Raw genomic sequence first — 26,287 nt, 5'->3', positions numbered from 1 at the left:
AACGTGCCATGGTTGACCGTATCAAAAGCTGTTGATAGGTCTAGCGCTACGGATACTGTTCTATGGTGGGGGGTTTTGATTTAAACCGCAATTTATCTGGGTGCTGATTGCATTTAGCGCGTTGGTGGTGCTATGAAGTTTTCTGAAGCCATGCTGATGACAGGCTAGCTGCAAATTTGCTTGGAATTAGGGGAGCAAAATGGCTTCAAGCGTCTTTTCTACTGGCGATAGGAGATATATCGGACGATACGACTCTCCTATGTTAGCTGGTTTCCCAGGCTTTAGTAGCGGGACCACCTTGGCCATTTTCCATTTTTCGGGTATGACAAAGGTGGAAAGCGACAGGTTGAAGACATGTGCTAAGTATTTGAAACCCTCTTTCCCTAGGCTTTTAAGCATCGGCATGGCTATGCCGTCTGGACCCACTGCTTTGGATGGTTTAGCGTGACCAATGGCATCTGCAACCTCTCTGGCGGTGATGATAATTGGTGGCGCGCTGAATTTATGTTTATGTGCGTGTCTGTTGGCCCTCCGTCTATCTTTGCTTTTAGGCATCGTTTTGCGCGTTACCACCACATCACGGCGGTCAGGTTGATAAGTAGTAATAAACAATATTAAAAGTGATACAGCTTCTTTGTTTATTAAATGAGAGAAATGTTTCAAAAGCAACAATGTCAAGAATTTGGAAGTAACTGCATTCGTCTGTAAAACAAAAAGGATAGTTTAGGGGCGATAGAACCAAATTTGCTGACCTAATCATTAGAAAAGGACTTCATAGCTCGAAATGGCATTAGAAGAAAATATACATATATGATGGCAATAACCAAGATAAAAAAAATTTCGGCGGTATTTCGAAGGATGAGAAAAAAAATTACCGAAACCCTCTTAAAATTATCTTAAAATTTAGGGGCGGACTTAGACAAGTTTTTTTTTGTATGGGAATCAGTCTAGTTCCAGCTAAGAACCATACAAAGCATAAACAAATGTGCAACACATATCCGTTTAGTCTCTTTAATGTTATTGACATTAAATGATTTTTTTTTTTTTCAGTTACGTAAGTAAGTTTGTGGCTTGATATCCTAATTTAGCACAGCTTCTTGAAGAATAGCACAAAGAGGTCCATCAAATAAAACATGAAGCAAGAACGCACAGAGGTATGAGGCTATCAAACAACCGACAAAAATCGAAAGCTAGAAATACAAAAAACAGTGAGTAGTACAAAATATAAAAAAAAATTCAGATAATGTAATTACTTACTGTTTGTCCTGCAGAGCTGTAAATAGCTGTCTCCCCTGAAAACACAAGTAATCGAATTACAATTGGAGCTACAAGCAAACAAGCTGGTGACAGACGCTCCAAAACATGTAAATACCTCCCAGTGAGCAAAATACTCAGTGGTGTCCAAGTCTGATATGTTTCAGCAGTGAGTGTAATCCAGAAGAGCATCAAAGACCACATTGAATGTGAAATTGTGAAGAGTATTGCTTGACACCATCGTCCAGCTGATATATTTGGCAGCAACCTTTCATAACCATATTTGTAACCAAAAAGAAATAGGCCGAACATGAGTAGAAAAGCAAGCCAACCTGTTGAAAAAACATTCCCAAGCGCATATTAATTGAGAAAATAAAATATTATTGCACGGTATAACACTTTATGTTTAAGTAAATTATGTTTGCAGGAAAACAAGAGAAAGCTGACAAATACAACTTAAGTTCCATGTTTGAAACTGGACATAGATACATACATATGTAAAAATTCAATAATTTTAATTACCACAAATTAAAACAGCCATGTTAATTTTGATGTTGGAATGTGTGCGTTGTAAAATGTATCCAGCACATACGCCCAAAATATATGGAGAAATGCGTAAGCAGATATTGTCGAAAACTAAGTGGAACTCTGTTAATTCATATATCATGTTGGTCCTGTTTTGAGAGCAGAATAATATTTGGTATTAAAAGTTCAAAGTGCAGCTACTTAGACTAGTTAGTATTTGCACCTACGATATCGAAAACTCCTCCATATTGGTGGTTGGGTCTGATTCCCACACTATAGATGCTAATATTGATATAAGAAATGTGACCGTTGCAATTATAATGGCATATGTTGAGTAAATTTCGGCAAGAAGCAAAACGAGACAAGTCACAATGAAGAATTGCATTTCGAGTGAAACAAACCACGTCCACGGCATGCACTTGAAAATAATAACAATTTTACAGTTTGTTATATCCAAAAGCAGTAATTTAAAAAAATGTAATGAAGTCTTGAGAAGCCGAATACCTACATATACATACGTAATTATTTAATTTAATAATTTAGGAAATATTGAAACAACGGACCATCAGGAAGGACGAAGCGACAGCTGTTTCGTTTATACCTTGTAAATCTCTTCTAAGCCTTTTCTCCCGACAATTGCCTCTATGCAAATGGAAAAAGTTGCACAACAACACATGGCTGAAGGTGGTTGTAACAGTTAAACCATTGCGGGAGGTATAATCGATACAGCTGTCGCCTTGTCTGCCATGATATCACGTGGTTTTAATTTTTCCTAAATCTATACATTTTAGCCGTGTTTTTTTTACATGTATATACATTTGCGACTAAAAAAAATGCTTATCGACAATTGCTCTCAACCCAATAAAACATTTGGCGGCACTGCCCCGCAAATGTCAAAATAATACTTACATTACCTACTTACATTTACATACAAAACATTATTTACATTTCCTCTGTTGACATTTCGGTTTTTATTAGGGACTAAATAATGAAACTTGGAAGGACTGATTAAATAAACACCTATTTCATAGGTGTGGATAAAGTTATGCACTTAGCAACTTAGCAGATCATACAAAGTTTAAGGGCAAATGTAGACATTTGCACGTAATAAAAAACACAGCCATTATAAATCTAAGACTAAAATTTTGGAAATAGGTAATCTCGGAAACTATTGAACGTATTGGGCTGCAACTTCCCTAAAAAAAACTTACATCTGGCTACTTAAAATAAAAATTAGCACATAACTTTCTGAAATGTTAAAGAATTAAGTTTTTTACATTTTTTACACTACACAGCATTCCGAACGAACGCAAATTCAGTATTATAGCAGAAGCCCTTGGGTGTCGCCGTGGTGGAATTGTTTAAAGTTTCTTTCTTTAAACCCAATTGGAGAAATCAATAAAGAAAATTCAGCTGCAATTTCACATGAATTAGGCTTTATACTTATTTTCGTGTTTTTTCGCGCATATGTTTATGTTTGCGCTTGAATGTTGTATGGAGAGATAAATGCGGATAGTGTTGTGCGAATATCTCTTCATACAAAATGTAAGCGCGAACAAAGGTGCCTAAACAAAAAACACGGCCATTCTCAAATATAAATACTTTGTGCTGAGTGCTGATTATTCCTTGAAATGAAAATGAGTGTAAGTACAACAAAAAAGTTGTTTTACCCCAGTGGTCGGCAAAAATGTAAATGTAAGCGTATTAGTGGGAGCGAGAGTATGACCATTGGGGTGGAGTGAATTTATTTTTTTTCGAAATCGCTTTTGGCCGACCTCCAGAAAGTTGCCTTTCTATACCAGAAATAAGATTGAAAATTTTTATTTCACTCATCATATGTTTAGAGGTGCCCCAACGCAACTAAACTTTGAAAAATATGGTAGGTACAAAATTTTTTTTTTGTTGTTTTTTTTTGTCATTGATTTACTTTTGCTTGTTGTTATTATGCTCATTAATTTCAAAGCCTAGTGATTTTTATGGCCTAGTATGTGCCAGTAAACTTTTACTTATACACTTGATTAGAAACATACTATTATCACCAAAAACTGTAAAACACCATTTAAAATTTGCCGTTTTTAGTTATAATATGTAATTTTACTAAAGTTATGTATATTAAAAAAGAACTAAAATAAATATGTAAATAATGAACTTTGTAAAATCGCCATTATTTTGCTCAACTTCTTAGGGCTGGGGGCACCTCAAAACGCCATCCTACGAAAATAATATTTAGTTTTGGTTAACTCTTATATAGCCAACTTTTCATTGCTAGGCCATTACACAAAAAAAAAAAAAACAAAAAAACAAATTCCATAGGGCATCACTCCACCCTAATGACCATCTCTGTAGGAAGTTAAAGGTAAAATTGCAACATGCAGATGGTGTATTATCTAAAAACAGTTCCATAAAATATTTTGGAAAAGTTTAATGTTTGATTCAGAAATAGTTTTAAATATTTCCGATTTCCTTTAATCTTCAAGTTGTACTTACTCACTTCAAAGTGTAACCAATATTTTTACATGTTAATGCACATGAAACTTGTCAAAGTGACAACACTAGGGACTCCTTCAATTGTTATGAGGCCCTTACGGACCGACCAGGTCAAGCTAATTTAACCTAACTACAGATTGTAATTTTATATTAATGTAAACAAATTTCAAGATTTAGCTTAGCGACAACTCACACCCATTGAAATAAAAGAAGGTCGAGTCACTCTCGAACAGATCTGTAAAATATAACAAAATACCTCAAATATTGCAATCATATGAGATTTTAATCATGTGTGATTGTGTTTCTACAACAAATTTCTCCCCTATGTTTTCCGCTTCGGATATATGTCAAAAATTCTTCCTAAAAGCCCTGAAGTAGTATATTAAAAGACTAAAAATTAGCAGTATATGACGCCAATAAGGCTCAAATATCACATCGAAAGGAGGCTTTATGTTAGAGGCAAAATATGAGCATATATCATTCGCTTCAGGCTCCTAAATGAGTTCATACCGAGTGCAAACGATCCAAAGTGTGGACCCCTTTCAGACTAATTGTTAACTTCGAGTGTTTGCTGGGCTGTTTGTTTAAAATCAAAACGAAATTTTTTTAATTTCAAATGACGAATAAATTTAATTGCTGAATTGTAGTTCCAAGCAGCCTCGGTACAAATTTAGGTACATTCGATTATTGAATACAATAACAAAAACGTTTAAACAGCAATATATCGGCACTCTGATGTTTATGAGTGTACCTAGTCTATAGTAATATTAGTTAGGGAAAGGGGTAAATACCCAAATGGTAAATACCCGGTAAATTGGTTATATATGGTAAAAATGGGTAAATAGCCAAATATTTACCCAAAATAAGGGTAGAAATAATGTATATTGGAACGATTTTCCGTCATCCCTTGTCAAATTTGGTTTTGAGACAAACCGGTTTCGGCGTTGTGCCATCATCAGTGTCGATTTTCGTTCTGATCTGTTGTTGTCGTTTGTCCTGTATTTATAGTTCGTAGGTATATGAGCAGGTATTGTCAAATTGATGCTTGTGTATATTTAGTTATGTGTATGTGCTGTGTGTTCATTCAGAACCGAGGGTGGTTTACTAATCGATTTGTGTGGCTGACTGGTGAACCGGTTTGTCTCAAAACCAAATTTGACAAGGGATGACGGAAAATCGTTCCAATATACATCATTTATCCACCCTGTCGGAAAATCAACCAAACAAGATAAGGTAGAAATAATCTTTTGGAAAATATAGGAAACAAAGACACAAATTCAATCCAAAATGTACCCAATTTGTCCTATATTGGTGGCTAGTTATCCATTAGTTTTAATCTGTAATCCAGCGTTTTTCAAAAATATTTAGCCAATAATGCATGCCGTTGCAAAAATTTAAGTTTACCCAGAAACATTTTAAGTCAAAAAAGAGTCGGAAAAATATCTAAATTGGAGCGTTTACAGTCGGTATGTGATCATTTGGGATGCCGAAACCAATGTATTTCGTTCTTGCAAAGGTCGTCTTATATGAGCATATTAACGTATATCATTTGAGCCTAAATAAGAGTCCGACATAAGTCTTAAAAGGCGTTTAAACAGCTCATATTATACTTTACTGGAACTCTCCGTCATTTTTAACTCTAATAAACTCTGATTATCTGACACCTATATGACACGTCAGCGCTTATTGGGGTCATATATAGTTCGACACACCTGAACAGAGCGTGGCAGCTTTGCGGTCACATTAAAAATGTCGAGAAGCGTCCATGAGCGGAAAAACGTCGATGCTAATACAAAAAAAAAAAAAAAAAAAAAAAACCTTACAAGTGAACAATAATGTACAAATGTAATTAATTTTGTATTAAAATGAAAAATTGTCGTAACAAAGATTCAAAATTTGTTCCAAACTCGACGAGCGCACCCTTGCGCTAACCGTCCACCTCTATTGTGGCCTTAAGATCTCCCTCGAAGCACAGATAGGGAATCAGGTAGTCTGTTCGCTTGTGATTGATGACGCTATACTACTATGGCCATATGGTCGGCGCTCAAGCTGCCCCGAGGCACTGAGCCTGGTTGCAGTTGTTAACGCTATGTTGTTTTTGCTACCAGGTCTACAGGTGGAGTGTGCAGAATGGCATACAGTGCAGCCTTCGGGGTTGTTTTCAGGGCTCCCGTAATGCTAAGCATCGATAGTTTGCATACCCCCTCTAATTTTTTGAGGTATGTTGTTTTTTGTGTGGCTTTCCGCCAAACAAGAACTCCATAGTATAGAATAAGGCTTACAATCGCTGTAAAAACCCAATGAGAAAGAGAGGGCGATAAGCCCCACGTACACCCCAGCATTCTTTTATATATATGTATAGAGTGCTGTTGAGGCCTTCTTCACCATCTCCTCCACGTTAAGCTTCCATGACAGCTTACTGTCTAGGATGATTCCTAGATATTTTGTGCAAGGTTTCTCCTGTAAGGTCACCCCTCCTAACTTAGGCCTGGCCCAATTTGGGACCTTGTACCTCTTTGTAAACATGACCATATCCGTCTTCTCTGCATTGACTTTCAACCCGACATTAGATCCCCAGGTATGAATATCCCGAAGCGCCCGATCCATTAAAGAACTAATCGTTGGAAAGCACTTTCCGCTTATGACAATTGCAACGTCATCTGCGTAAGCCGTAAGTTTTACGGGTCCCTCATCGAAAAGCTTGAGCAGTTGGTTGATGACCAGTGTACACAGCAGAGAGGATAGCATCCCTCCCTGCGGCGTGCCCCTGTCCACTAATTTCGTGGCCTCGTACAATCCCCATTGTAATGTAATCTTCCTGCAATTTAACATGCAGCCGATCCATCTGATTAAGGCGGGATGTACTTTAATGTAATTAAGACCATCTATAATCGCCCATTTAGAAACATTATTGAAAGTCCGGCAATGTTCAAGAAGACTCCTATATTCTAGGGATTTCTCTATGCTAATTATCACTCTATGCAATGCGGTGTCTACCGACTTGCCTTTGGTGTACGCATTCTGTGTTGCGGAGAGCAGCTTTTCATCCACGTTGGACTTTATGTACACATCTATCAGACTCTCAAAGGTTTTGAGCAGAAATGATGTTAAGCTGATGGGTCTATAGTCTTTGGGATACACGTGACCGATCTTCCCCGCCTTTGGTAGGAAAGCTACACGAGCAGTTCTCCAAGAGTGCAGTACATGATTCAGCCTTATGCACCCATCGAATATTATTTTAAGCCATTCCACGGCCGCCATACTTGAAACTTGTAGCATGGCCGGGAATATACCGTCTGGGCCCGGCGATTTAAACTTAGAAAACGTTTATGCTCGACGAGCATAAATAGTTGGTAAGTGATAATTTTTGCCTGCTAGGTTAGGAGCTTTTAGGCCGTTAACTAAAAGGCAAAAATTAAATTTTCTTTTACCCTCCTACGCTTTTCGACGCTTTTCTGATTCCAACATTGCCCACTTATTTTGGACCCGTTTCGGATTCTTCTAGCTTTGTTTGCGTAAATATGTGTACCCTATAAACATTCCGTTACAGTTCTGAAGTTCAATATGGGTCCGAAAAATATCAGCTTCAAAAATGCTACCACCTTAGAGCCTTTTATGACTCCAATTTGATGAAATTATGAAGAAACAAAATATTAAAATCACTAAACTAGACAGCTCCGGAATAAAAACTCAGACAATTTTCTGCGACAATTTATTCTAAATAAATAATTAATTCAACTAACACTTATTTCATTTCTATCTTATCCTTATGGGAGTTTTATCACAAAAATTTTCTCCCCTATGTTTTCCGCTTCGGATATATGTCAAAAATTCTTCCTAAAAGCCTTGAAGTAGTATATTAAAAGGCTCAAAATTAGCAGTATATGACGCCAATAAGACTCATATATCATATCGAAAGGAGGCCTGTATAAGAGCATATAGCATTCGTTTCAGGCTCCTAAATGAGTTCATACCGAATGCAAACGATCCAAAGTTTGGACTCCTTTCAGACCAATTGTTGACTTCGAGTGTTTGCTGGGTTGTTTGTTTAAAATCAAAAAAAAAATTTTTAATTTCAAATGACAAATAAATTTAATTACTGAATTGTAATTCCAAGCAGCCTCGATTCAAATGATTTTTAAATACCCCAAAAAAGATACAAAAAAGGAATATTCCGGGTATTTTCCTGGTATTTACCCATAAAAATGGTAAATACCCGGTAGAATCCCAACTCTAGTAATAGTATAAAATAAGGATATAAGGAGTATTACATACATATATGCGTTTCACCAACAATCATTGGTCATACAATCACTGATTTAAAAAAAATCACAAATAATTTTTATGTATGTGATTGCAATCACTTTTCAGCTACAATCATTGATTGAACCATGTCTTGGCTACAACCATGGATTGTAGAAAAAATATGTACTCAATCCTTAAAATCGATCATTTTCGTTTCTTGGTAAATTGATTTTAATGACTATGTCAGCAGAATGGCATTTAGCGCACCGTGTTGCTGGGGTACAATAAATCCCACTTTCTTTTAAACAGCTATTGACTTTCAGTAATAAAAATTCTACAAGTATAAAATCAGATAGCGAACTAAAAATAAAAGATAAATACAAGGCGTGATAACCTCCGAAGAGTTTAGGCCCACATTATCTTCCAAATTGCGTCGAAGTCCTTTTAATTTTTCCTAAAAATTGGCAGGATGGAACTTACATGTTTTACGCAGACTCCGAACGGCATCCGCAAAGCAAATGAGTTCACTGAGAAGCTTTTCATGGCAGAAATACACTCGGAGTGTTTGCCACATCACTGCCACTTAGAAACTGTCTTCTAATTGAAAAAAAAAAACTTGTTTCTAAATTTCTGATGTTTCTATGCCCGGGAATTGAGCCCAGGATCTTCGGCGTGGTAGGCGGAGCACGCTACCCTTACACCACGGCGGCCGACAAATTCGGTAAACCAGCAAACAGACGCTCTACAGAAACAGCTATGACAATGGAATACTTCGGGAATATTTGTACAACATGAAAAAAAAATGTTTTGGAGTCTGACACATAGGTAAAAAGTCCTGTCTTACTCCAAATCTGAATAATTCTGATGATGTGTCTTCAAAAAATTCAACATTCATATGTAGAGTTCCAGAACAAATCTGAAAGTACTCCAGCCTAATAAGTACAAAAACGTTTCAGTGATGACACTAACTTATTCCAAGTATTTTAATGTAGCTTGTATCTTATCATTGGTAAAAGTGGAAGTCTGGATCAGACTGCGGCTTATGTTTCAAGGGTAATTTGTCGAACATGATGACATTTTTAATGGAAACTTGTTTGATTTTCGATGCTTCCTAGGATGTGAGATCGATTTGCTGAGGCCTTCCTGTCTATATGTCTTTCAATGCTGGCCCTCCAGGCCACAATAGGCATCAACATACATGGTTTTTAGGCTAGCCCTATTAAGCGAATGAAAGAAGATACTTCGGCACAGAATGTGTTCTTAACGCCGCGCACCCATGTACGCAAAGAAGGAGGATGGTGCCTCAACCTCGCTAGAAGGATCACGAGGAAAATTTTATGATGTCCTTTGGTATTTCCAATATGCTTGGTTTAATTAAATCGGTTTATTGAGAAGCAATTTTTATGGATTGTCATTTGCATAATCTCAATTTCAGCTCAAGCCTTCATATTGTAACGATTTTACTTGCAAATCCTCTTATTTGCAATCCTCTGCTAAGTTCGAATCACTAAACTGTTGAATAAATAACTCCAATTTGTAATAATGCAAAATGGCCTTTATTAAAGTACTTCACAAAAACACTCAAACTGTGCAACGAATAGCTTGCTTAATAACCAAACTGATTGATAGCTCAAATGAAACTCTACTATTCATAATAATACTGCTATTGCTCGCTAGATAGCGTCTCAATCGAAAACTCAAATCAAACTGAATTCCAGCGCCTCTACAATTGCCGCCTTTTATACTCTTTGATTTCAACCTTCGCATCTTCTAGGCGCTTCCAGAATCTACTAGTCCAGTAGCTCTCAAACTTCTCAGCTGTATCTACAATTGCACAATTTTATAGTTTTTCTCATTGCATACTTATAGGAGTATCTCAGATATATGCATGTATTTGTGCATTGACTCTCCGCTGCTCGTATACGTACATGGTACATATATGTTGACGCAGTTATTGTTTCGTTTGTGTAGATACATGATGATTGAATTATTGATGTGCATTCACGTAACTGCTTAGCATCGGCTTAGAGCTGGCAGCACTCCTTAGTTTTGCTAATATTCGTAACAATATTTATTTCGTAGCACCACATAAAGCAGTATGCTTATATGACTAGGTATGTACATGTACTTCTAATATCCGTTTAAGGGTAGATACATATATCTAAATAAGGAAGTTTTAGGTTCTGCTTACCCGTTGCTCCAATGGATAAAAAGTATCCACGTACAAAATGTTGGTCAACTTTTTATTGCATGTTTTGTAGTCGAGAGATGGAATCTCCAAAGCGACATTATGATGAAAGTGTTTGTCCAAAAGATGTTCAGCGAACGTACAAAACGCAAAAGATGGACTAAAGCTGAAAGAAGTTGTTTAAAAATCGTATAAAGTGGCATGAACTATGGAGGAATTGTTTGTAAAAACAGAATGCTCTTAAAAAATTTAAGGCGGAGATCTAGGCAGGCAGATCCGGTCTTCCCGAAGATGAGTGCGTAGAACTGGGTTTCAATTTTAAATAAGAGAATTTTACATTTGCAGGTATAAAAAATTTTAGAATGACCTGGTTTCGAACCGACGTGCCCCTGATGGCAGCAGCTTACTCTACCAACAAAACTATCACATTTGTGTGTAACAAAGCATATCGTGAAAAATGTCTCTAAAATAATCTATGACTTCCAGCATTTTCCACAGATAAAATTTTTAATTAACTGGTTTCCTATATTTTTTAATTTCGTTTTGTTTTATTCATTAGATTGTCATTTATTTATTAAATAATGTGTAAATTCATTGGCGGTTGTTGGCCAGGTATGGCAAATCCAGATAATTAAAATTTACGATACGCATTTAACTTCTCAAAGCCATCAACCATAACATAACAGCGCGACATCTGCCGACAATTATCTTATTTGAATTGGCCACGTTTCCCCAAATGCACGTTAACTTAACATGTCGCAAGATATACATTAACATTAAACCAAAGAAATCATACCGAAATTCCACAAAGAAAACATCTTAAGAGAAAATCAAAGAGAGTAGATTAATAAGAGGGAGCATTGTAGAGTCGTTCATTCTCCACAAAGTGGGACGGCTACACCAGGAATACACCATACGTTATGCCCCTGTTTCGTTTTCACCATCGGGATTAAAAGTCATGAGCCTGGGTATTGGCGCAATTTTAGTGATGTAAATTGCATGGCGCCAGCGCCAATGCGGTGCCAGCTCAATGTTAGCTCATTTACGCAATAACCCCAAGCGAATTTTTGACGCTACTTAGTAGTGAGTGCGTAGTACATTTCACTTGCGCTATTGAGTGAAACGATTTTTGTGTGTCAGGCACGAGTTTGGTGTTATTGGCGCTACTGGAAATGATGACACTGAGCTGATGACGCTAGCGCTGATAGTTCAGCTTTTGAATCAGAGAAAGTACTGATGACCCGTGTAAATTATTCTGGCTTTGCCTATTATTGGCTGTGACTTTGAACTAAATAAATGATGCGGACATAACAACCAGAATCATTTTTTAGTTTTATATTTTATAATTAATGCACAATTAATATGGGTGTGTTTGAGCAGCCAAATAATAACAGTAGTATTGCAAAAGTGCTGCTGAGTTGATGGAATGCCGCTAATTTCCTAGCGATGATCAATAGATTGTAAACATTTCGTTCAACGAACGCGCGAAATTGCCACATCTGCTCAAATGTTGCTGAAGAACCTTATCCGCTGTCATAAAAAGTAACACTGCTGCAGCTCGAACACACCCTATATCGAGAAAGTAACAAATAGACAACTTAGCTTTTTTTTTACAAATCGCTTGGCTGAGATTTTCATTTGTTGTTTTAACTTAAGCTGTTATGCCAATATTTTTCAGCCAGCTTATTTTCAAATAGGTAATTTTTCCAAAGGCAAAATAAATTACAGAGTTATACAGCCTTAAAAAGTCAGCTATGTTGAGGCGGACAGCATAGCAAAAGGTATGGAGAATTCCTCGTACAGCTGTCCCACAATTTCCACAAAGCTTTAGAACTCTACAATGAACCATTTTATATTTAGAAGTCTTTGAGAAAATCAAAAAATTGAAACCAAAGAGCGTAGATTAATAAGAGGGAGCATTGTAGAGTCGTTCATTTTCCACAAAGTGGAACGGCTACACCAGGAATACACCATACGTTTTGCCCCTGTTTCGTTTTCACCATCGTGATTAAAAAAGTCATGAGCCTGGGTATTCGCGCAATTTTATTGATGTAAATTGCATGGCGCCAGCGCCAATGCGGTGCCAGCTCAATGGTAGCTCATTTACGCAATGACTCCAAGCTAATTTTTGACGCTACTTAGTAGTGAGTGCGTAGTACATTTCACTTGCACTATTGAGTGAAACGATTTTTGTGTGCCAGGCACGAGTTTGGTGTTATTGGCGCTACTTGCAATGATGACACTGAGCTGATGACGGTAGCGCTGATAGTTCAGCTTTTGAATCAGAGAAAGAATTGATGACCCGTGTAAATTATTATGGCTTTGGCTATTATTGGTTGTGTATTTGAACCAAATAAATGCTGCGGACATAACAACCGGAGCCATTTTTGAGTTGTATATTTTATATTTAATGCACAATTAATATGGGTGTGTTTGAGCAGCCAAATAATAACAGTAGTATTGCTGCTTAGTTGATGGAATGTCGCTAATTTCCTAGAGATGATCAATAGATTGTCAACATTTCGTTCGCGAAATTGCCACATCTGCTTAAATTTTCAAAGATTTTCCATTGTTGATCTAACTTAAGCTGTTATGCCAATATTTTTCATCCAGCTTATTTCAAATAGGTCATTTTTCCAAAAGCAAAATAAATTACAGCAAAGATTACAGAGTTAAACAGCCTTATAAAATCAGCTATGTTGAGGCGGACAGCATAGCAAAAAGTATGGTGAATTCCTGGTACAGCCGTCCCACAGTTTCCACAAAGCTTTAGTACTCTACAATGTCCCATCTTGTATTTATAGAGTCTTTGTTGAAACATTGAAATTGGAAGGTGTGTGGTGTGTGGTGAATCGCAAGACGAACAAGTTGGGTAAAAATTCTCTGATATTTCGCATTTACATACATATATTTACGATATTCGTAGCCCATCAGTGTTCGAACTTTAAAAACTGTGTACGATTAATGTTATCTTCACACGCCCACATGATGTTAATTCGGTAAGGCTTGCGATTCACCATGTTTCCCCAAATTAATTAATTCGGTACGGTACGTATTTGTACGGCGAATTGGTTGAATTCTCTTTCGCACCACCCAAGGCGAATTCATTATAGGTGGTGTTATCCCATAAGCTGATTGCTTCTTCTTGATAATTTTCCATACAAAGCCTTTATACAACAAAATGTCAGTTAATCGAAATCTATGAAAATTTGCTTTTGACTTGACATTCATCTGCACGGCGAATTGATTGAATTCGCTTTGCCACCACCTGGTATAGATTCGCCTTGGCACCACCTGATATGAATTCGCCTTGGCTATGAATTCTTTGGCAAGTTCAATGTGAATTCAAAAACTTTCTATTCCTCCATTACCATACCTACCAGAAATGAAGCGTGTCATGATGAAGGACCTTACAAAGGGCACAAAAAATAAAAAAATAAATTTTCAGCACCCTGTAAAAACAGTGAAATTAGGCTTTTCTCAACGCCACCAATGCAATGGGGTAAATACTAAAAATGTAGTATTTTATTTGCTCAGATAATGGAATGCAGGTGATCTATTCTGATCTTAATTTTCCTGCTATATGGCTCGAATAAAGGGAGCCGCTTTGAGGAAAACATTCATAAAAGCTGAAAATGGCCAGATAGGTAAATAGTCCTTCGGACGAATTGTGCCCAGAGTGAATACCTTAACAACAATAGCCGTGTTTTTTTTTACAGGGACATATATAAATCTACGTTTGCGGGTAAAAAAAAACGCTTATCCTCACTTAATAATGTAATAACTAGCTACAGAAGGGGTTGTACCGAAATGCGGAGACGCACACCTCTGTTGGCCAGCCATAGGTGAATAATTTTATATATAAAATACATATAAATATAATTTTAATACTTACGAAAGAGCTTTCTTCAGAGTTAGCTTTATCACGAACAGCACTTGTTTGCAAACTTGAAATTTTTTGCTTGGGAAATTTTGTAGAAAATCTGAAGCCAACTTTGAGCCACTGTTCGGAAGAATAAAAATAGTTATGAGTTTCTTTAAGCACTTGTTGCAATTAGAGGGGAATCAATGAAATGGTCCAAAACTTGACCGACCTATCATACTGATTGTGTCAGGCTCAAAAACCGGAAAAACTAATAACAAAAGTACTTTAGAAAATTTGTCTAACAGGGGTCGGTCACTCGGCTGCGGTGTGGACATAGAGAAATGAAGGTTTTGGCATAAGCATAGAAAATATAGGTATACATATATAGGTATATAGGTCATAAAAAACGTATCAGTGTAAACATTTAATACTTCTAATAAAAGACTAAAATTAATTTGTACTCCAATTTAATAGAAAATAATTAAAATAATGTGACGAATATGAGTGACACTAAGTGATACTCACATCACTAGTCTGATGCTAAGTAAATGAATTCACAACAACAATAAAGCGGACAGTCACTTGTATCTACATAAACGAATAAAACATTATGTCTACACATATGTACGTACACGCAGCAGAGAAGAGATGCACAAACACATGCAGATATCTTATCTGAGATGCTCCCAAAAGTATGCAAATGTAATTGTTGAAGTGTCGCTCACAAATACACGCATATGAGAAGCTATATACGTGCAATTGTAGTTATAATTATACGGCGGTAACTAAATAAATTCTGGAAGCGCGTACAAGATGCCACGAGGAAATCACAGAGTATAAAAGCACCAGCGGTACGCTACAATCAGTTTTTGATTAAGCACGCAATCTGTCGGGCAATAGTAGAGTTCCATTTAAGCTATCAGTCAGTTTGGTTATTAAGCAAGCTAGTTGCAAAGTATAAGTGTTATTGTGAAGTACTTTAATAAAGGCCATTTTTCCATTATTCAATATTGGAGTTATTTATTCAACAGTTTAGTGATTCGAACTAAGTAGAAGATTGCAAATAAGGGAAATTGCAAGTAATTTCGTTAAAATAATTTACAGATACAATCTGTGTTTTGTAGAAATTGTTTAACGTGACGCATTTCACACTCTTCTCCTATTCGAAATTTTTATAAATTTTGAAAATTTCAACAGTTTTGGAGTCCCTAAAAAGGATAAAAATGATCTGAAAAATGTGATGATTGGGCGTAATGTTGAAGAACTCTTCCTCTTTTTCGGGGTTCCCCCATAAATTCAGAAACACATTTTTCCAGAAAACATTAGTCAGAACCCTTTTTTCAGAAAGCCAAAATTCAGAAGTCAAAGTTCAGAAACAAAGATTCAGAAATAAAAATTCAGAAATCAAATTTTTGAAGTCAATTTCAAACAGATTTCACAAGACAATTTTCAGAAGTCAAACTTCAGAAGTGAAAATTCAGAAAGTAATCAGACAGCAAAAAAACATTAAAATTTGCCCAACATTTTATTTCTTTTTTCTGTCTGATTACTTTCTGAATTTTAAGTTCTGAATTTTTTTCAGCCTGTAACACAGCAACGTCGAAAGAAGCTGTTATATCCAATATTTATTCTAATTATAGAATATGTATAATATTACCAAATTGGGTGAAGTCCGTACAAATAATTATATCGAAAGGTGACACAATGTCATTCGAAGGTGCGTTTGGGACACACCCTAACATATTTAATTTCATAAATAAAATATTTCATTTCAGATAAATTACTTTTCTACATAACACGCGGCACCCCCGTTTAAAAAAATGTCTACCTATTTCCTCTTACAATAAAACTTGATAAGTAAAATATCATTGATTCAAAACAATTTTTTGCTAAGTTATAGCTTATTATTGTAGTCTACGATCCTTTTAAACTTGTTTTATATCTAAGTTGTCATGGTCTTTAACCGATCCCGTCCATGTTTACTAAAAATATGTGTACCCAATTTTGTTACGATATGTAAATTTATCTTCGACTTATGGCTCCCGAAACATTGAAAGTTGCTTAGACAAAAAGGGGCGGTGCCACACCCATTTTCAAAAATTTTAGTGTTTTCGAATTTAATGTTATAATTCAATTTAGAAATTAAATTCTATTGATACAAAGCTCTTTTTCGCTAAGATATAGCTTATTATTTTCGTCTACGACCCTTTTAAAAATCTTTTATATAAAGGTGGGCGTGGTCTTTAACCGATCTCGTCCATTTTTTCTAGAAATATTTCCTGCTATAGGGAAAATTTGTGTACCCAATTTTATTACGATCCCTTAATTTTTCTTCGACTTATGGCTCCCGAAACATAGAAAATTGCTTTGTCATAAAAGGGGCGGTGCCACGCCCATTTTTTTAAATTTTAAGTTTTTCCTTTTTACTGTTATAAATCCACTTGGCAAATGAAATGCCATTGATGAAAAGCTCTTTTTGCAAAGATATAGGTTATTTTATTCGTCCACGACCCTTTTAAAAATCTTTTATATAAAAGTTGGTGTTGTACTTAACCGATTTCGTTAATTTTTCTTCACAGAATTCCTTATAGTAAAGGCAACCTCTCTGCCGAATTTTGTTACGATAGGTTTAACGATTTTTGATTTATGAATAATAATATTTGTAAAATTGATTTTATCACAAGTGGGCGGTGCCACGCCCATTTTAAAATTTTGTTTCAAATTTTTATCAAGTCTCAATATCAGTCCACACGTCAAATTTCAACATTCTAGGTGTATTATTTACTAAATAATCAGGTTTTTTGTGTTTTCCAAAATGTTATATATATAAAGAGTGGGCGTAGTTATCATCCGATTTCGCTCATTTTCAATACCAATCTATTCTGGGTCCAGATAAGCTCGTGTACCAAATTTGGTGAAGATATCTTTATATTTACTCAAGTCATCGTGTTAACGGATAGACGGACGGATGGACATGGCTCAATCAAATTTTTTTCGATACTGATGATTTTGATATATGGAAGTCTATACCTATTTCGATTCCTTTATACCTGTACAACCAACCGTTATCCAATAAAAGTTAATATACTCTGTGTGCAAAGCACGCTGAGTATAAAAACGAACAGGCAATAACAGAAACAAAACTGCAGCAATTTTCAGCTGGAGGCGAGTCATATAGGAAACGCAAGATAAAATATAAAGACTTCGTTTTTTAATATTGTACATAATTGTATTTGAAAAAGAAAAACGCGAAAAGATTTAATTAATTACATGCTTTCTATTGCACATAATTTAAAATTTTAGATTGTACTACTTTTTCTTTATCCATAATTCCTGCCAAATAAATGAACTTTTCTGAATTTTGAGAAAAATTTAATGTTTTTCTGTCGTCTGATTTTTTTCTTAATTTTGAATTCTGAATTTTGCCTTCTGAAATTTGGTTTCTGAATTTTCACTTCTGAAATTATGAGAAATGCAGTTAAAAAATCAATACCTGGGAGAAGCTACAAAACTGGCAGATGATGCTTTGAATGATTCAATGAAAAGCTGCAAAACGCTGACTCGTGCTTTCATTTTATCTTTCAGAAGGTTGTTGAAAGGTGTTCCAAGTTCGACATTGTAATCAGACAGCGGCATTGGACCTCAAGCATTGAGGATTACTATAGAATCACATTTTATGTGCAATTTCTAGACACAATCAATTTTCCAAAGCTTTGGCCATTCATTTCTAAACCAAGAATTCGATAGAGAGAAATGCACAGAACTCTAAAACTTTTATGAAGAGTTACTGGATTGCTTGGAAAGTAATTCCGTCTCTGAAGTCAAAATGTGGAGGCAACGAATTTACGATCGATGCGTTCAAAATGCGCTGAATGCAACAAGAGCATCTCAATGGTCTAGCTTCTTTAAATATCCATAACCGGATTGATTTGACTGAAGACGAAATCCTGAAAGTTTTCCAAAAGCCTTGAGTATTTAAAAAGTATTAAGTATGGGATGAATGGTTTATAAACACAATTTAAATTGTTGGTCGGACCGAGAGATACAAATTTTAAAACTTTGACCGGCAACGCTAAAAAAAAGAAAATAAACTAACTGTATTTGGCAAAATCTCTTCGGAGCTATGTATATCAACCCAAAAATTTAATAATGTAGCTACATGCTGCTTAATATGTTCGACTGTTCTGGATCATTTCCTCGCATTACATTGCAAACAAATATTTCACCCAACTTTACAAAAAAATATATGTCAATCAGAAAACTTGCGGAGTGTAAAGCGGGAACTTTCAGCAAGGCATGTCTGTCCTTGGGTTCAATGTTGCTAGCGATGGCTTTAATTTGTGTTTCCAAATAATTGTAAATCAGAAATATTGTAAATAGGACATATATAAAGGACTGCGATGTTGTATCGCCAACAAATACATCATATAGCACATTGTTCAAGGAAACGGCATTCAAGACATCGTCCAATCTGTGTGAGCGGGGTTTAGTTAAATTTTTCGGCATGTTGACGGCTAAGCAAATTACAAGCAATTAGAAACTGAATATAGAATTTAATGCTATTTATTACCTTCTACTTACTTTGAAATTTTACGTCAACAGTGCCTGTATCAGCTTTAGTTATTCGTGCGAAGCGTTTCATATTTTTCAACAAGGAGTTTTTATAATCCACAACGAATCCAAAGTTATTTCGAATTGATTCGGGGCTGGAATCGGTTGAGTTGATGAATGAATTATAGCTGCGCATAACAAAAAACAATGCATAGACGAAAAATGAGCTGCAGGCGAATGTTCTGGAAATATAATGCGCATACAGCAATATTGAAAATGGTGTTGCATTGACCAAAAAAGTATCAACTCCTTAAAAAAAAAAACAGTTTTCCAAAATGCAGTCAAGATAAATATGTACATAAGTATATATGTACTTACGAGTATAACCAACGCAAACCATCCCTTACCAAGCAGAAGATACAAAAATTCTAGAAGGTGAAACGTCTAGACCTTTGGAGAAATATGCGGATGAGGCAACAGGGAGTATAAAAGCAGCGCAAGCTGAGGAATGACTAATCAGTTTTGATTTAAACACGCTATTGGTTGTGAAGTATAATTGTGAAGTACTACTCCCAAAATAATCTAAATAAAGTCAGTTTGCAATATTGAATATTGGAATGATTTATTCAACAGTTTAGCGATTCGAACGTTAGCAGAAGGTTTCAAATAAGCGGAATTTCTCTAAATTCGTTACAATATTTTGTACTTATCTATGGCTTAAGCCGCCGGCAAACGGGATTTATATTAAGAGTGAATAAAGGCCAAACTTATAAATATATGCGTAAAAGGGCAGTCAAGGTAAAAGAGGGCAGTAAAAACGGGACTTATAGTTTTTCCATTCAAACGATGACACATCGATCCATACAATAAAACAGGGACTCGTCGTTTTTTCCATGAGAAGGCGTTGTGTGGTGGCACCGTTCTCCGGCTACCACACCGAAGATCCTGGGTTCAAGTCACCGACAAAGATATATCAAAAATTAAGAAATACGTTTTTTTTTCAATTAGTCTGTCTAAGCGTAGTCGCCCCTTGGCAATAGTTTGGCAAACACATGAAAGATGAAAATTCATCTGCCTTGCAGCAGCGGATCGCAGTCATCATAAAACTTAAAGGTCTCTTCCCACCAATTTGTAGGAAACAATTTAAAAGAGCGCGAGCAAATTGGAAGACAAACTCGGCCTAATTCTCCCCGGAAGTAAATCACGCCAAGTTTTTTTTTTCAAGAGCATACTAAATAAAATCAACTTATAAGAAGCTGGCGGGATTCGATACAATTTTGGAGAAGTTGCAACTTTATCGTATATTTTGGACGCTGTTTTGCTAACAAAAATACATATTTCGGCTGTTCTAACCAAAATTGTCTACAAAATGACTTGCCCGATTTCGAAACTAGGTTGAGTTACATAATATTTTTTTATTGTTTGGCAAACATTCCGAGATTATTCCTGCTACACTCAATAAAAAATGGGATTGATTTTGCGTCATAGAAACGCTTCCCTTAATCTAGACAAGTAATTTTCTCAAAAGCTAAGATGTTTTTTCCTTGGTTATAGGAATAATTTTCTCAAATCTGGAGAAATTTATTAAAAAAATTTAATTGTGTAACTGTCACGGCCGTGGATTTCTAGTGTGGGTCCGCAAGTATACAGTGACTGAGCTAACTTGTACGTGTAATAATTGTAAGGCATATTCAATTAAGTATAAAGAACAGTGGTGTGATGGTAGCGTGTTCCGCCTACCACACCGAATGCCCTGGGTTCACACCCCGGGAAAGCAACATCAAATTTTTAGAAATAAGGTTTTTCAATTAGAAGAAAATTTTTCTAAGCGGGGTCGCCCCTCGGCAGTGTTTGGCAATCACTCCGAGTGTATTTCTGTCATGAAAGGTCTCAGTGAAAACTCATCTGCATCGCAGATACCGTTCGGAGTCGGCATAAAACAAGTAGATCCCGTCCCGCCAATTTGTAGGAAAAGTTAAAAAGGAGCACGGCGCATATTGGAAGAGAAGCTCGGTCTGAAATCTTTTCGGAGGTTATCGCGCCTTACATTTATTTTTATTTTTTTAAAGAAAGAATTTTCCTCAAATTAATGAAAAGTCTTAAACAAAAATTATAAACTTTTACTTATTATCAGAGTTCGTTTGTTTTGCGTTTTGTGTTTGGTCCGGGTTTCAAGTTCCGAGCAGAATAACATTGTAAGTTTAGAAACAAGTTTTTCTAAGCGGATTCGCGCCTCGGTAGTAGTTTGTCAAACACTCCGATTGTACTTCTGCCATGAAAAGCTTCTCAGTGAAAATTCATCTGGCTTGCCGCAGCGTTGAAGTCGGCATAAAAAAATTAAAAAGAAGCTCAGCGAAAATTGGAAAAGAAAGTCTAGGCCTAAATCTTCACGGAGGTAAATCGCGTTAAGTATTTGTTTTATATTTGCCATGAAGACTAGCAAGCATATTCCGCTGGTTACGCCGCACAACAGTATTTAACGGATACAAAGGAAATTTGTAAGTCTTCAACGCAAAGACATTTCATTTTTGCTTAAATTCATGCCAAACACACCTCGTAGCAAGACATTGCAGTTTTCTGTTCAAAGGAACTTTTCATACCTTACCAACTCGCTTCCGAAGGAGAGCAGGAAATACACTCAGTGGAGCTCTGTGCAGATGTAAATGCTCTGCTTAGAAGAAAGCGCTTGATAACTTAACACAGTTAGCAACGTAATGTTCCCACTAACACAAAATTTACTGCGAAAAGAAGGGACCGAAATGTGAACTGCTCTCTTTCTTCCTGGAGACTTGATTAATTCGTAAATACTTACAAAAAGCATTCTAGATGATTCTTGTAGTATATAAATATGAAATAATTTTATAAACTGTTAAAAATTTCCAGAACGAGTAAGGAAAAAATTGTAGTATTCCTCCAAAAACTTTTTTAGTAGACATTTCTTTGGCTTAATGGTTGTAGAAAATAGTCGCACGGAAAATATGGCGAAATTTCACAGTTTTTTTAAATTAATGTACGATACAATAACATAATTTCCACTAATTTCTTGGATATTGGAGAAATCAATTTTTTTCAAGTGGATAACTTGATATGAAAAACTCCAATGTATATTTATTTCCATACTCACATCAAAATATACCAATCAGTATCATTCCGAACGCTGTACACGTCACTTAGCGCCCGGTGTCTCAGATATGTGCTGTTCCTTACCACATGGTTGCTTTGAAACAAGTAAACCTCAAGGATTTGCTGCAGGTCTCCGTTATTACAAGATGATGGAAAGCAAATTAGCTGATGTATTTGTTCAGACTACGTCAATAAAAAATTGTTTTTTAAATAAATTTGCAAGTTCTGTTGAATTTCAAAACCCCTAACCTTGAAACCACCATCGTATATCATTTCCAACAAATAATGAGCCATAACGATTTGTACAGCAAATGGAACAATAGTTTCATTGGCAAGAAAGCTCCACGAAGCAAGTTGCACTTGTTCCTTGTATTGATGCAATAGAGAACGGCAAATATTTGGATTCTGTATTCGCACACTTGATGCACCTCCCAAAGCACCACCGGCATAGTAAGCCGTTGCATCATATACTTTGAAAATACATCACACTAACAATGGTAATAATATTAAGATCTCAAGGTTTATTAAAAACTTACATTTTACAGCCCACAACGAGCCTCGCCGTAGTCCTTCCAAGAAGTTATACATATCACCAGAGAATTTAAACACAATGAGAAGGCGTTATTTTGGCATCCACTGCTTACGATCCATTTGCATGTGACACGTCTTGCACTTCACCACTATTCCCCAAATTCATGTTAACTTAACAGGGTGCAAGACGTAACAGAAAATTCTCTTAACGATTTTCTCTGTTCGTCTGTTACCAAAAAATTCTCTGATCAGAGCAAGTATATTGCAAATTTAATTCTGTTTTATTGTAAATAAATTATGATGGTTGGAAGGTTGAAGTCTTCGGCACAGCCGAAGACAGTCCTGTCCTTACTTGTTTTTTTTTTATATTCAAAGTGTGAATTTGAATCTGTGCCTATGATTCAGGGCAAAACAAGAACAAAAGTGCTACAAGTGTATAGGGGTTGAGCAGTTCCGATGTAAAGAAATATTTTGACAAGTATAAAATACATTATTCAGTCAACAAATATAGTCAAAAAAGATTCAGAAAGATGAATTAAAAATTATTATAAATTTTTGATCTCCTAAAGTAAACACATTTGATTCAAATATGATTCCAAAATGTGGTTGAAAAAATATATTCAGTGTTTGATAATCTAAAGTATTCATATTTGATTATTTCTTTTGTTCAATTGTATGGTAACTCATTATTTTGTCAGAAAGAGTAATCAAATTATATTGATATGTAGGGAAATTGAAAATTTAATCACCTAAATGGTGAGTGGGTATAAACAAACCTAGATTGGTATATATGTACACACATATATTCCTAAAATAAAGATCAGCCTGCACCCCCATTTCCCACCCACTTCATTGATACCAATATATCCATGCATAAGCTAACAAATGTTTGTACATTCACATGTTCAAATAAAAGACAAACTGTTTCAATCAACCACTTCCAACAAAAATTATTCTTACGCACAAGCATATGTACAAATCTATGTTCATATGTAAGCTAAGAAATATTTTTATATTCGCATGTTGACAAAGAAAACAAAATTCACTTCAACCATCCAACCATACGCACAAGCACACATACATATTTACATATGTATGCTCATGTTTTGTATGTAAATCACAAAATCCTGAAAACTAGCTTCCTCTTGATTTTTCATTCATAAATTCTTCTTCTTAAGTTGTCCAAATTGATGGCAACATGGCATTTGATAAAATCGTCAAAAGACAAATTTTTGCGTTTTTATAAATTCCAACTTCGATGCATATTGGGGGTATTCATTATGACGAGCATAACTACTTTCATAACCCCGAACTTTTCCTTTGAAATAATACCAAACTATTTATAATCCTGTATGAAAGTACTAATATGGTAGTAAAAAATGCAAATAAACATGCACAGATATTGCCTAGTAAATGTCCACTAACATATTAGCAATATAATCTAAAAATTTCCATCCATTATTCATATAAATTATTGCAAATAATTTTCTCATATCCTAAATTGCCGAGTTGTCACAGCTTATGGACATTTTTATTTGCTATTTGAAACCCCCTATCATATTCTGCCGAAAAATTGTTCGCGCAGTCACGCAGCCAAATTTGCAGCAACTGTGTTGCAGTTGCTACATAAGAGTGGTGTTTTACCCGTTTCTGGCCCGAATTCGCACTGTGACGTCATACTGTATATGCTGACTTGTTTATCACATGTCAGTACAAAGTAAGAATTTTACATTATTTTCATAGATAAAAATTAATATATGGGAGCGGCGAAATAAATTAAAGTAATTTTGCGAAGAAATATAACATTATTTCGCAAAAGAGCAATAAATTCGTTTATTTTAATTTTATAATAAATTCCCCTTTTAGCTGTGAGTTATTAAAGGTAGAAACGGCAACACTTTTAACCACCGACGACACATAATTTGGCTCGTGCCTATTGTATTTCGTCGGCTAATTGCTACGAGCATTGATATTTACATATCCATGGCCGTAAACGCGGATTGCCATAATTGATTTGGTCGCTTCATAACGCGGAATGCGACAAGTTGTTTTATTAATAACTTAAGCCACTGCCACAGCATCAAAGCGACCCAGCTTTTTATACATGTCTGCCTTTAATTGGAGTATTATTGAATATGTATATATGTATGTACATTTGTACTTTTTTGCTTTGGTTTGTATTTTCATACATATATATTCAATGATACAATGCTCAACATCTGATCAACAGGCACATGTCTTTTGTATATTGTTGGTCTTATTTACAAGGGTTGATTTGAGGCAGGTCAAATGTATTTAAGTTTGACTTGGCTTATCAAACCTGCCTTTGAAAATATTCAAGTACATAGGTACTTACATCATTGTACTGAATAACACATATAAAATGCTTTAGGAAATTTCTTTATAGGTACCTCCCCTCCCACCCATAGTCCAAATAATAACTAAATATTTTTTTATTTATTCAATTGTTATCAAATATTTTATTTATTTCAATTTTCCAATTTATTAATAATTCATACTTCATGGTTAATATGCATACATTTTATGCAAATTAACGTTTTATAAATATGCAATGGATTTCGTGTGCACAGAAATTCCAAGTCGGCAAAACACTATTTGCATGCATATTTCAATTTGCATACATTTTCCTAACATTTTAATTTATTAACAAAAAGGGATGGGATAATTCATAAATGTATGATTAATTTACATACATTTCATGAAAGGGCATATTTTGGGTATATGAATAGATTTTTGTTTGTAAAAAAATAAGCAAAATTTCTGCAATTTGCATCAACATAAAACAAGCAAATATATTGCTATTATTATATTAATTAAGTTCAAATTCATATTAAATCATAAAACAAGCAAATATATTGCTACAAGTAATAAAATTTAAATTGAATTAATCCTACTAAATACCTATATTCCCACAAAGAAATCATATTAAGAGAAAATCCAGAGAATTTATACACCAGCTGAAACTGTTGACAGAGAATTGGATTGTGTGTGGTGAAGTGCAAGACGTGTTCACATGCAAAAAAGTTGGAATCTAGCAAAAACGCCTTCTCATTGTGTTTAAATTCTCTGATATCACGTATACAATTCTCACTTATATTCCAACCTTTATCATTGAACTCGAAAAAGCGTAAAGTTGCGTACGGGCTAAAACCTTCGAATATGTAATTTACACTGGTGACAACTGTCGCACTGACACATAGCGAATTCGGCCATAGCAATAAGGGACCAACGCAAATTATGATCCAACATGACCGATACATTTTAGGTACGATATTTTTAACAGAATTAAAAAAATTAACTTCTTATGCGTTTTGCAATCTACTTAACTTGACGAATAAAGGTAAATAAGCACTTGGTTAACGTGCGTGAAGTCATCAGCAGAAATGCTTTATCTACATACGGGTGCTATGAATGACTAACGGCTAACGGCAATCAAATAATAAAGAAATTAGAAATCCACAAATCCACTACATATTGCTATTCCACAGCGTTTCAAA

At 35.4% G+C, this 26,287-nt stretch overlaps 1 protein-coding gene and 1 long non-coding RNA gene across 4 annotated transcripts in view; one reads left to right on the top strand and one right to left on the bottom strand.

The window, feature by feature from the left end:
* Nucleotides 1-2,619, top strand: part of LOC137250263 (uncharacterized) — a 167,510-nt gene extending 164,891 nt beyond the window's left edge. Inside the window, exons 2-3 of one of the 2 annotated variants that reach the window (XR_010952885.1) lie at nt 1,051-1,208; nt 1,272-2,619. This is a non-coding gene — a long non-coding RNA (uncharacterized lncRNA). The remainder of the gene's footprint in view (nt 1-1,050; nt 1,209-1,271) is intronic. The other variant, XR_010952884.1, reaches the window with a different exon arrangement.
* Nucleotides 850-26,276, bottom strand: LOC137250262 (nose resistant to fluoxetine protein 6-like). Of its 2 annotated transcripts, XM_067782744.1 has the most exons (12): nt 25,867-26,276; nt 22,775-22,831; nt 22,488-22,708; nt 22,240-22,421; nt 19,146-19,357; nt 18,796-19,078; nt 14,595-14,702; nt 10,703-10,865; nt 2,007-2,197; nt 1,777-1,928; nt 1,258-1,586; nt 850-1,190 (listed from the first exon to the last, which is right to left on the bottom strand). In XM_067782744.1, exons 1-12 carry the CDS (start codon nt 26,048-26,050, stop codon nt 1,080-1,082), a joined length of 2,193 nt encoding a protein of 730 aa, XP_067638845.1. In that variant the 5' UTR covers nt 26,051-26,276; the 3' UTR covers nt 850-1,079. The 2 variants fall into 2 exon arrangements, with proteins under 2 accessions (XP_067638845.1, XP_067638846.1); XM_067782745.1 differs by lacking the exons at nt 18,796-19,078; nt 19,146-19,357.
* Nucleotides 26,277-26,287: the final 11 nt, after the last annotated feature.

This window comes from Eurosta solidaginis, chromosome 4, assembly GCF_040869045.1.
Source record: "Eurosta solidaginis isolate ZX-2024a chromosome 4, ASM4086904v1, whole genome shotgun sequence".
Lineage (NCBI taxonomy): Eukaryota > Metazoa > Arthropoda > Insecta > Diptera > Tephritidae > Eurosta > Eurosta solidaginis.
The sequence above is the reverse complement of the archived record's forward strand: the minus strand, read 5'-3'. Positions and strand labels throughout refer to the sequence as shown.